The 13,495-nt window shown below is 35.9% G+C and overlaps 1 protein-coding gene across 1 annotated transcript in view; it reads right to left on the bottom strand.

Moving 5' to 3' along the window:
• The window catches only part of LOC146734318 (DDB1- and CUL4-associated factor 17-like), a 33,110-nt gene that overhangs the window by 3,084 nt on the left and 16,531 nt on the right, over positions 1–13,495 (bottom strand). Inside the window, exons 9-12 of the mRNA XM_085508387.1 lie at positions 4,443–4,542; positions 3,707–3,843; positions 2,610–2,719; positions 2,072–2,249 (exon numbers count right to left, since the gene is read on the bottom strand). Of these exons, the coding sequence (XP_085364513.1) occupies positions 2,072–2,249; positions 2,610–2,719; positions 3,707–3,843; positions 4,443–4,542 (525 nt within the window). The remainder of the gene's footprint in view (positions 1–2,071; positions 2,250–2,609; positions 2,720–3,706; positions 3,844–4,442; positions 4,543–13,495) is intronic.

The raw sequence follows: 13,495 nt of genomic DNA, 5'->3' as shown, positions 1-13,495 counted from the left end.
ATTTACATCAAAACACGTGTTTCGTGTCATAGTAATATGGCCAAATTAAAAACAGCCGTTATTCAGCCATCTTTGATCTGATTATGAAACACACTGATATGTATGATGTATGTGCCAAATACAAATGAAAATGGTACATAAATTGTGGAAATATAGTAGTAAGGCCAAAAAGTCAGATGGCTGTCAATCGGCCACCCTTGACCAGATTTTGAAACAAATTGTCATGGATATGCATCCTAACATGTATAAAGTACATGTATGTGCCAAATTTGAATGAAAACTGACAGAGCACGTCCAAGATACCGCATAAAAAAACAAAAACAAGATGCCTGCCAGTCGACCATCTTAATAATAATAATAATAACTTTATTGCATCCTTAGAAATACAATGTTTCTATCAGTTAATAGCAATAAAGATTAGTTGTGATAACTACTACTACAAAAAGAAAGTTAGTTGTTAATAGGATAAAGCAAGTGTTACATATCAAATGGCATTTTCATTCCTTGATTGAAATGCGTTATGAATATAATTGCCAATCTTTTTTATTATTACATCATCTTTGACGGGCATAGCATGTCCAAAATACAACATTTTCAAAAAACACGATCCTAAAACCCAAATCAGCGCTGCCAGTCGGCCATTTTGAATTGAATCGCTAAACCACTGCATGTGCATATGTCCCACATAAGGTACTAGGCACATGCAAAGAATGAACGGAATCGGTCCACAGGATTCTGAAATATGACGTTGGATAGACTGACGCAGGGACAGACGGACAGACGGACACACGGACAGACGGACACACGGACGGACGGTCGGACGGACAGACTCAGGAACTCATGGACGGTCGGGGACATGTATCCTAACATGTATGATCTATGTAGTAAATTTGAATGAAAACTGACAAAGCATGTCCAAAATACGACATTTTCAAAAAACAAGATGGCTGCCAGTCAGCCATCTTTGATCCAATTGTGAAATAAATCATCATGGACATGTATCCTAACATGTATAATCTATGTACCAAGTTTGAATGAAAACTGACAAAGCATGTCCAAAATACAACATTTTCAAAAAACAAGATGGCTGTCAGTCGGCCATTTTGAATCGAATCGCTAAACCACTGCATGTGCATATGTCCCACATAAGGTACTAGGCACATGCAAAGAATGAACGGAATCGGTCCACAGGATTCTGAAATATGACGTTGGATAGACTGACGCACGGACAGACGGACACACGGACGGTCGGACGGACAGACTCAGGAACTCACGGACGGTCGGGGACATGTATCCTAACATGTATGATCTATGTACTAAATTTGAATGAAAACTGACAAAGCATGTCCAAAATACGACATTTTCAAAAAACAAGATGGCTGCCAGTCGGCCATCTTTGATCCAATTGTGAAATAAATCATCATGGACATGTATCCTAACATGTATAATCTATGTACCAAGTTTGAATGAAAACTGACAAAGCATGTCCAAAATACAACATTTTCAAAAAACAAGATGGCTGCCAGTCGGCCATTTTGAATCGAATCGCTAAACCACTGCATGTGCATATGTCCCACATAAAGTACTAGGCACATGCAAAGAATGAACGGAATCGGTCCAAGGGACTCTGAGATATGACTCCGGACGGACGCACGGACACACAGACGCACGGACGGACGGAGACCGAATTATAAGTCCCCGTTTTCAGACTTCGTCCGAACGGGGACTAAAAAGGTATATTCGCTGAATTTTATTTTCAGCGCAAATAGCAAAAATTAATTCCAAGTGAAAATAAAGTATTTTACAGTAAGTGAAATCCATGTGAAGTAACATTCTAATAGTTCATAATTTCAAGGCAAATCTGGGGAATATGCTCAATATATCAAAATAGTGAAATTAAATCTCAATGCAATTTATTGCTTTCACGGTACTGTCAAATTCTTGAAACTAAAAGGGTGGTGGTCATTGCTGGACACATAGTGACATACTCATCTTTGTACATTGTTTGTTTACATGAAATTTGACAACCATCTGCCTTTTATATATGGTAAAAATATGCAAAATGTCGTACCTCTACATCAGGATTTGTACTGGTTTCAAATGTCCTCTTCTTAATCACCCTGCCGGAAGAGCTGTAGACCACTCCGTCACGTACAATTTCACATGGTTTTGGTTTTCTCAAGATATTGATTTCAAAACTTTTCTCTATTTTGGATTTTCCTGAGGGTTTTTCCTTGATGCAAAGCATTCTGGAAATACAAAGTGAAAATAATAATTTTTTGTTTGGAATCGAAAAAATGTTAAACCATTATACACAGAAGCCTGTGTTGTAATAAATTTCTGTGAATATTTGAACACCATCATTTTTCAAATGTGTATTTTTTTATAACAATGAAGAAATTATAAAAAAAAAACACAAATGATAGAAAAACACCTGAAATTGCAGCAAAAGCTTTTTACAATAATTCTCACCCAAAAAAAAATTCCATTTAAGCTACAATCAAGTGTTACAAGGCAGTTGGATATGAATTATAGATATTAGGTAATTAGTTATATGACTTTTGTTCACAGATCTATGGTTGGACTTATAAGCTATTTACATATTATACCTGAGAGTATTCGGTCCTACATGTAAGATTCTTCCAGAATCATCGGGATGGAACGTACACTTATCAGCTTCCAAAGATAAACTATCAAAATTTAAAGTACCATTCACAGCCTAAATAATAAAATAAACAAATTATGGTTTACACACAGAAAGATATGCATGTACATATGTGTGTGTTAAGCTAGCTGAAAGGGAAATTTCATTTTTTTTTGGATTTTTCAAATTTGATAAAACGATCAACATTTAAATTAGTGTTTGTAAACAGACAGTGTGTAACAACAACAACACACTGACTGTTTACAAACACTAATTTAAATGTTGATCGTTTTATCGATTTTTGAAAAATCACCAAAAAAATGTTGCATTAGACTCATGATCGGTAGACCCAAGTTCAAATCCTACCTTAGGCCAGACTTTTTTTATTCCTTGTTTCTCAAGTTTTTATAAGGCAATTTTTTTGAGGATGGCGAAAAAAAAAAAAATTTAATTCTTTTTTCCATTACATTTGTGTGATTCGGAGAGAAGAAATGAAATAAAATTTTATTTCATTTATAACCTTGTTTCTCATATGCGCAAGACTTCGGTACTTTGATCATGATACTCCCACAAAAATGCAACTTGGATTTCTTATGCGGCGGGCGGTAAAAAAATGAAGATAAAAATAATATTTTTTACAAGCGTGAGAAATTACGCTGAAATAAAATTTTATTTTTATTTCATTTTCGGCGGGTTCGCAAAACAAGGGATAATAAAAGTCTGGCCTTAAGCTGAACATCAAAAGGGTCGACCCCTACCCTGGGTGAGTGTGCCACAGACTCAATACTCAATGGGAAGGCCAATCCACTGTTCATGCACGACTGAGATCTAGTTTCAGAATGACAGAAATGCTTGATGCATTTTTAGAACTTAAATAGCAGACTTTCGGCCACCTTGAATCGGCTCATGAATCATGCATATGGTACATGTATGTGTGAAGTTGGAATGTGATCATTCCAAGCAATGTCTAAAATACAAGTTCGGACAGTTGGTAGACTATGACTAATAAATACAGTACATGTGCACTAGAAATGCAATGCATTGTGGGATAATGAGATTTACCAGTTGCTCTGCATGATAACAGTAAACGTAGAAGTTATCTCTGTCTTCTGTCTTATGAGGACTGGTGATATAATGCCATGGAAACCCTCCAATCTGCAGAGAATGACAGCGTACCTCAAACAGAGCAGGCGGACAATCTATTTGTAAAACACAAAAGGTTATTATTAATTTTTCTACCACCAGTGATAAATTAAGTCACAATTGACCATTTTCTGTTCACTATGAGAATCACGTGTTATGCGTGAAATCGAACGTAAAAACATGACAAACAAAGGTCATAGCGTCGTAGTGGCGTCAAACATCGCATGGGATTCGACAAATGTGAAAGTATTTTGGGGATATTTTCATGCTTAATAATGAACTGTACACATTTGATGGTGGTCAATTTTGATGAAGTAAGGGTATTTGAAAGAAATATTCCTCTGTTGAAGATCGGCCAGTCCATGTGAGCTACGAAATAAAGAAATTCAAGTTCAAAATCAAATCGTTCGATTTTTGCAGCAGACGTTCAACGCACGTCATTCATGCAACTCGTGAGATCTTGCAGTTGAATGGAAAATCACCTATTGGAGGAAGTAAATACAAATTTGCATTTTTGTGACAAATAAATTTGATATTGTAAAATGGTTAATGGTAAGACTAACTAAAAATATATCCACCATTTTTGTGTTAAATGGAAATTAAACGAAATTACTGTATGGAAATCCAATGAAAAGGACACAACAATACCACTTACCTCGTACCCTTATACTGCAAGGAATCCCAGTTCCTGGATTACCCACAATACCTTTCACACCCTCACATGGTTCACCTAATTTAACATGTAAGCAGGTATACTGAAAAACAAAAGAAACACAAAATAATTATTAACTTTTTGAATAACATAATTATTCGTGTTAATAATTTGGTGCAACATTTCATAAATATAAGTAATTTTATGTAATTCTTTTTTCAAATGAATATAATTTTCAGTTGGCCACGGATCATTTTGTCAAATATTTTTTTAAATAAAAATACAAGACACCAGTGTGAGTGAGTGAGTAGTGAGTAAGTGAGTGAGTGAGTAAGTGTGTGAGTGAGTAGTGAGTGAGTAGTGAGTGAGTGTGTGAGTGAGTAGTGAGTGAGTGAGTAGTGAGTAAGTGAGTAGTGAGTGAGTGAGTAGTGAGTAAGTGAGTAGTGAGTGAGTGAGTAGTGAGTGAGTGAGTGAGTGAGTGAGTGTGTGAGTGAGTAGTGAGTAAGTGTGTGAGTGAGTAAGTGTGAGTGAGTAGTGAGTAAGTGTGTGAGTGAGTAAGTGTGTGAGTGAGTGTGTGAGTGAGTAGTGAGTGAGTGAGTGAGTGAGTGAGTGAGTAGTGAGTAAGTGTGTGAGTGAGTAGTGAGTGAGTAAGTGTGTGAGTGAGTAGTGAGTAAGTGTGTGAGTGTGTGAGTGAGTAAGTGTGTGAGTGAGTAGTGAGTGAGTAGTGAGTGAGTAGTGAGTGAGTGAGTAGTGAGTGAGTAAGTGAGTAGTGAGTGAGTGAGTGAGTGTGTGAGTGAGTAGTGAGTAAGTGTGTGAGTAAGTGTGAGTGAGTAGTGAGTAAGTGTGTGAGTGAGTAAGTGTGTGAGTGAGTAAGTGTGTGAGTGAGTAGTGAGTGAGTGAGTGAGTAGTGAGTAAGTGAGTAGTGAGTGAGTAAGTGTGTGAGTGAGTAGTGAGTAAGTGTGTGAGTGAGTAAGTGTGTGAGTGAGTAAGTGTGTGAGTGAGTAGTGAGTGAGTGAGTAGTGAGTAAGTGTGTGAGTGAGTAGTGAGTGAGTAGTGAGTGAGTGAGTAGTGAGTGAGTAGTGAGTGAGTGAGTGTGTGAGTGAGTGTGTGAGTGAGTAGTGAGTAGTGGGTGAGTAGTGAGTAAGTGTGAGTGAGTAGTGAGTGAATAGTGAGTGAGTGAGTGGTGAGTGAGTGAGTGAGTGAGTGAGTGAGTGAGTGAGTGAGTGAGTGAGTGAGTGAGTGAGTGAGTGAGTGAGTGAGTAGTGAGTGAGTGTGTGAAAGCAATTGTGTTTTTCAATTCTCATTTTGTATTCATAGTCTGTACTATTGACACAACAAACCATTTCCCATCAATCTTGTGAATAATTATAATAAACATTTTAATGGCAGTGAAAACTAACAAAGCAATTAATGAGTGCAGTACATAATGATATCATTTCAAAATTTTTAAATGTTTTTCTATCAGTAAATAGAAACTTTTTTTTAGTTTGAATTGTGAACTTTACAAACATACATATATTTCATACCCTAATCTTATACGGAAATTACTTTAAATATTTATAAATATGAAGGTATTGGTATTAATTGAAGCAATATTGATACTTTTTAAGTGATATCAGCCCTCAATAACTTCTAATAATATACAAGTACATTTCAGATATCACTGGTGGCTCCTGCAAATATAAAAAAAGATAGCTGGGTTCCTACATTTTGTATCTCCTTCAGTCTAGTTGTAATGATCATTCCATTCTGATGGGTTATACTAATGAAATATTATGGATCTTACCTCCTCCAATAAGTGTTGAAAGTTGTAAAGCCTGACCATTCCATTCTGATGGGTTATACTAATGAAATATTATGGATCTTACCTCCTCCAATAAGTGTTGAAAGTTGTAAAGCCTGACCATTCCATTCTGATGGGTTATACTAATGAAATATTATGGATCTTACCTCCTCCAATATGTGTTGAAAGTTGTAAAGCCTGACCATTCCATTCTGATGGGTTATACTAATGAAATATTATGGATCTTACCTCCTCCAATAAGTGTTGAAAGTTGTAAAGCCTGACCATTCCATTCTGATGGGTTATAATAATGAAATATTATGGATCTTACCTCCTCCAATAAGTGTTGAAAGTTGTAAAGCCTGACCATTCCATTCTGATGGGTTATAATAATGAAATATTATGGATCTTACCTCCTCCAATATGTGTTGAAAGTTGTAAAGCCTGACCATTCCATTCTGCTGGGTTATAATAATGAAATATTATGGATCTTACCTCCTCCAATATGTGTTGAAAGTTGTAAAGCCTGACCATTCCATTCTGCTGGGTTATAATAATGAAATATTATGGATCTTACCTCCTCCAATATGTGTTGAAAGTTGTAAAGCCTGACCATTCCATTCTGATGTGTTATAATAATGAAATATTATGGATCTTACCTCCTCCAATATGTGTTGAAAGTTGTAAAGCCTGACCATTCCATTCTGCTGGGTTATGCTAATGAAATATTATGGATCTTACCTCCTCCAATATGTGTTGAAAGTTGTAAAGCCTGACCATTCCATTCTGATGGGTTATACTAATGAAATATTATGGATCTTACCTCCTCCAATATGTGTTGAAAGTTGTAAAGCCTGACCATTCCATTCTGATGGGTTATACTAATGAAATATTATGGATCTTACCTCCTCCAATATGTGTTGAAAGTTGTAAAGCCTGACCATTCCATTCTGATGGGTTATACTAATGAAATATTATGGATCTTACCTCCTCCAATATGTGTTGAAAGTTGTAAAGCCTGACCATTCCATTCTGATGTGTTATAATAATGAAATATTATGGATCTTACCTCCTCCAATATGTGTTGAAAGTTGTAAAGCCTGACCATTCCATTCTGATGGGTTATACTAATGAAATATTATGGATCTTACCTCCTCCAATATGTGTTGAAAGTTGTAAAGCCTGACCATTCCATTCTGATGTGTTATAATAATGAAATATTATGGATCTTACCTCCTCCAATATGTGATGAAAGTTGTAAAGCCTGACCATTCCATTCTGATGTGTTATACTAATGAAATATTATGGATCTTACCTCCTCCAATAAGTGTTGAAAGTTGTAAAGCCTGACCATTCCATTCTGCTGGGTTATAATAATGAAATATTATGGATCTTACCTCCTCCAATATGTGTTGAAAGTTGTAAAGCCTGACCATTCCATTCTGATGTGTTATGCTAATGAAATATTATGGATCTTACCTCCTCCAATATGTGTTGAAAGTTGTAAAGCCTGACCATTCCATTCTGCTGGGTTATGCTAATGAAATATTATGGATCTTACATCCTCCAATAAGTGTTGAAAGTTGTAAAGCCTGACCATTCCATTCTGATGGGTTATAATAATGATTTATGACACAACAGATAAAGAGATAAGAACACACGTTTATTTGGCATAACTGAAGACAACTTACCACTGACGCGTTCTGTTTTCCTACAGTATTTACGCAGACTTGTCTGCTCATTGGGTCTCAGTTCATTTTAATTTACAGGCCATTCCTTCCGTATAGGGGCAGCTACGTCTACAGCAAATGCCGGTATCCAAGATCACATGATTAAGGCACTAGGCAGATGGTCTTCAGATAGCTACTTGAGGTACATTCATACTTCAGGGATGTCAGTCAGATCTGCACATTCTACAATAGCCAGTAGTTTCTAATCTGATTCATTATAAATTCCTCTATCTTGGGGTCATTTCATTTGGGGGCTTTGTATATTTATCATATACTCTTTCTCCCTCAAGATTTGGTTTCCAGCTTTTTAAATTATTATTTATGTATTTTATTCGTATGTATTTATTATTAATATTCATTTACTAAACACATCGTAGTTTACAGCCTTCGCTGTTTTCTACCAGTTCCGGACAGCTTCCGCTGTCCTCTGCCAGGTAGTTGCAGCTTCCGTAGCTTCTATCGATAACACTGTTACCTCACGTAGCTCACAGCTACATAACCTACTTACTTCACGTAGCTTTCAGCTACAATAATCAACCTACAGCTTCCGCTGTTCATTTCTCATATTAATATGCTAACGTTTTACAAGTCAGTATTTACTGTTTTTTGCAGACTGTTTTTTGAGCTTTTCAGATTTGCTGTACTTTACTCTATCTTTTCTGCGGTAGTAGTTTGACACTGCTAACCGTCTCACTGGGGGGCTCGCTGTGGGACTAGTCTAGGCAAGTTAGGTAGCACTCATTGTTAGGCAGATTTCAGTTATGCATTTCAGACTGTTTGTATGGTCCCAGAAGCGTGCCCCCCCTGTTTTGCCAAATAAACGTGTGTTGTTATTACTTTATCTGTTGTGTGATAAATGGGAGTCTAATGTTTATATTAGACAATATTTATTGACACAACTATTTGCATATTCATGAGCGTCTTTATGTTTCTACGTCATCAGTTTTTTTCAAGCTGTACACGTGCTTGAAGCAGTCTATTTGACTTCTTGAACCCACCACCGCCCCATTTCAAGAAGTCAAATAGACTGCTTCAAGCACGTGTACAGCTTGAAAAAACTGATGACGTAGCAACATAAAGACGCTCATGAATATGCAAATAGTTGTGTCAATAAATATTGTCTAATATAAACATTAGACTCCCAAATATTATGGATCTTACCTCCAATATGTGATGAAAGTTGTAAAGCCTGACCATTCCATTCTGATGTGTTATAATAATGAAATATTATGGATCTTACCTCCTCCAATATGTGATGAAAGTTGTAAAGCCTGACCATTCCATTCTGCTGGGTTATGCTAATGAAATATTATGGATCTTACCTCCTCCAATATGTGTTGAAAGTTGTAAAGCCTGACCATTCCATTCTGATGGGTTATAATAATCAAATATTATGGATCTTACCTCCTCCAATATGTGTTGAAAGTTGTAAAGCCTGACCATTCCATTCTGATGGGTTATAATAATGAAATATTATGGATCTTACCTCCTCCAATATGTGTTGAAAGTTGTAAAGCCTGACCATTCCATTCTGCTGGGTTATACTAATGAAATATTACGGATCTTACCTCCTCCAATATGTGATGGAAGTTGTAAAGCCTGACCATTCCATTCTGATGGGTTATAATAATGAAATATTATGGATCTTACCTCCTCCAATATGTGTTGAAAGTTGTAAAGCCTGACCATTCCGTTCTGATGGGTTATAATAATCAAATATTATGGATCTTACCTCCTCCAATAAGTGTTGAAAGTTGTAAAGCCTGACCATTCCATTCTGATGGGTTATAATAATGAAATATTATGGATCTTACCTCCTCCAATATGTGTTGAAAGTTGTAAAGCCTGACCATTCCGTTCTGATGGGTTATAATAATCAAATATTATGGATCTTACCTCCTCCAATAAGTGTTGAAAGTTGTAAAGCCTGACCATTCCATTCTGATGGGTTATAATAATGAAATATTATGGATCTTACCTCCTCCAATATGTGTTGAAAGTTGTAAAGCCTGACCATTCCATTCTGATGGGTTATAATAATCAAATATTATGGATCTTACCTCCTCCAATATGTGATGAAAGTTGTAAAGCCTGACCATTCCATTCTGCTGGGTTATGCTAATGAAATATTATGGATCTTACCTCCTCCAATATGTGTTGAAAGTTGTAAAGCCTGACCATTCCATTCTGATGGGTTATAATAATGAAATATTATGGATCTTACCTCCTCCAATATGTGTTGAAAGTTGTAAAGCCTGACCATTCCATTCTGATGGGTTATACTAATGAAATATTATGGATCTTACCTCCTCCAATATGTGTTGAAAGTTGTAAAGCCTGACCATTCCATTCTGATGGGTTATAATAATGAAATATTATGGATCTTACCTCCTCCAATATGTGTTGAAAGTTGTAAAGCCTGACCATTCCATTCTGCTGGGTTATACTAATGAAATATTACGGATCTTACCTCCTCTAATATGTGATGAAAGTTGTAAAGCCTGACCATTCCATTCTGATGGGTTATAATAATGAAATATTATGGATCTTACCTCCTCCAATATGTGATGAAAGTTGTAAAGCCTGACCATTCAATTCTGATGGGTTATAATAATGAAATATTATGGATCTTACCTCCTCCAATATGTGATGAAAGTTGTAAAGCCTGACCATTCCATTCTGATGGGTTATAATAATGAAATATTATGGATCTTACATCCTCCAATATGTGTTGAAAGTTGTAAAGCCTGATCATTCCATTCTGATGGGTTATAATAATCAAATATTATGGATCTTACCTCCTCCAATATGTGTTGAAAGTTGTAAAGCCTGACCATTCCATTCTGATGGGTTATAATAATCAAATATTATGGATCTTACCTCCTCCAATATGTGTTGAAAGTTGTAAAGCCTGACCATTCCATTCTGATGGGTTATAATAATGAAATATTATGGATCTTAACTCCTCCAATATGTGTTGAAAGTTGTAAAGCCTGACCATTCCATTCTGATGGGTTATAATAATGAAATATTATGGATCTTACCTCCTCCAATATGTGATGAAAGTTGTAAAGCCTGACCATTCCATTCTGATGGGTTATAATAATGAAATATTATGGATCTTACCTCCTCCAATATGTGATGAAAGTTGTAAAGCCTGACCATTCCATTCTGCTGGGTTATGCTAATGAAATATTATGGATCTTACCTCCTCCAATATGTGTTGAAAGTTGTAAAGCCTGACCATTCCATTCTGATGGGTTATAATAATGAAATATTATGGATCTTACCTCCTCCAATATGTGTTGAAAGTTGTAAAGCCTGACCATTCCATTCTGCTGGGTTATACTAATGAAATATTACGGATCTTACCTCCTCCAATATGTGATGGAAGTTGTAAAGCCTGACCATTCCATTCTGATGGGTTATAATAATGAAATATTATGGATCTTACCTCCTCCAATATGTGTTGAAAGTTGTAAAGCCTGACCATTCCGTTCTGATGGGTTATAATAATCAAATATTATGGATCTTACCTCCTCCAATAAGTGTTGAAAGTTGTAAAGCCTGACCATTCCATTCTGATGGGTTATACTAATCAAATATTATGGATCTTACCTCCTCCAATAAGTGTTGAAAGTTGTAAAGCCTGACCATTCCATTCTGATGGGTTATAATAATGAAATATTATGGATCTTACCTCCTCCAATATGTGTTGAAAGTTGTAAAGCCTGACCATTCCATTCTGATGGGTTATAATAATGAAATATTATGGATCTTACCTCCTCCAATATGTGTTGAAAGTTGTAAAGCCTGACCATTCCATTCTGATGGGTTATACTAATGAAATATTACGGATCTTACCTCCTCCAATATGTGTTGAAAGTTGTAAAGCCTGACCATTCCATTCTGATGGGTTATGATAATGAAATATTACGGATCTTACCTCCTCCAATATGTGTTGAAAGTTGTAAAGCCTGACCATTCCATTCTGATGGGTTATAATAATGAAATATTATGGATCTTACCTCCTCCAATATGTGTTGAAAGTTGTAAAGCCTGACCATTCCATTCTGATGGGTTATAATAATCAAATATTATGGATCTTACCTCCTCCAATATGTGTTGAAAGTTGTAAAGCCTGACCATTCCATTCTGATGGGTTATACTAATGAAATATTATGGATCTTACCTCCTCCAATATGTGTTGAAAGTTGTAAAGCCTGACCATTCCATTCTGATGGGTTATAATAATCAAATATTATGGATCTTACCTCCTCCAATATGTGTTGAAAGTTGTAAAGCCTGACCATTCCATTCTGATGGGTTATAATAATCAAATATTATGGATCTTACCTCCTCCAATATGTGTTGAAAGTTGTAAAGCCTGACCATTCCATTCTGATGGGTTATAATAATCAAATATTATGGATCTTACCTCCTCCAATATGTGTTGAAAGTTGTAAAGCCTGACCATTCCATTCTGATGGGTTATACTAATGAAATATTATGGATCTTACCTCCTCCAATATGTGTTGAAAGTTGTAAAGCCTGACCATTCCATTCTGCTGGGTTATACTAATGAAATATTACGGATCTTACCTCCTCCAATATGTGATGAAAGTTGTAAAGCCTGACCATTCCATTCTGATGGGTTATAATAATGAAATATTATGGATCTTACCTCCTCCAATATGTGTTGAAAGTTGTAAAGCCTGACCATTCCATTCTGATGGGTTATACTAATGAAATATTATGGATCTTACCTCCTCCAATATGTGTTGAAAGTTGTAAAGCCTGACCATTCCATTCTGATGGGTTATAATAATGAAATATTATGGATCTTACCTCCTCCAATATGTGTTGAAAGTTGTAAAGCCTGACCATTCCATTCTGCTGGGTTATACTAATGAAATATTACGGATCTTACCTCCTCCAATATGTGATGAAAGTTGTAAAGCCTGACCATTCCATTCTGATGGGTTATAATAATGAAATATTATGGATCTTACCTCCTCCAATATGTGTTGAAAGTTGTAAAGCCTGACCATTCCATTCTGATGGGTTATACTAATGAAATATTATGGATCTTACCTCCTCCAATATGTGTTGAAAGTTGTAAAGCCTGACCATTTCATTCTGATGGGTTATAATAATGAAATATTATGGATCTTACCTCCTCCAATATGTGTTGAAAGTTGTAAAGCCTGACCATTCCATTCTGATGGGTTATACTAATGAAATATTATGGATCTTACCTCCTCCAATATGTGTTGAAAGTTGTAAAGCCTGACCATTCCATTCTGATGGGTTATAATAATGAAATATTATGGATCTTACCTCCTCCAATATGTGTTGAAAGTTGTAAAGCCTGACCATTCCATTCTGCTGGGTTATACTAATGAAATATTATGGATCTTACCTCCTCCAATATGTGATGAAAGTTGTAAAGCCTGACCATTCCATTCTGATGGGTTATAATAATGAAATATTATGGATCTTACATCCTCCAATATGTGTTGAAAGTTGTAAAGCCTGACCAT

Source organism: Saccoglossus kowalevskii, chromosome 15, assembly GCF_978046115.1.
Source record: "Saccoglossus kowalevskii chromosome 15, keSacKowa6.1, whole genome shotgun sequence".
NCBI lineage: Eukaryota > Metazoa > Hemichordata > Enteropneusta > Harrimaniidae > Saccoglossus > Saccoglossus kowalevskii.
The sequence above is the reverse complement of the archived record's forward strand: the minus strand, read 5'-3'. Positions and strand labels throughout refer to the sequence as shown.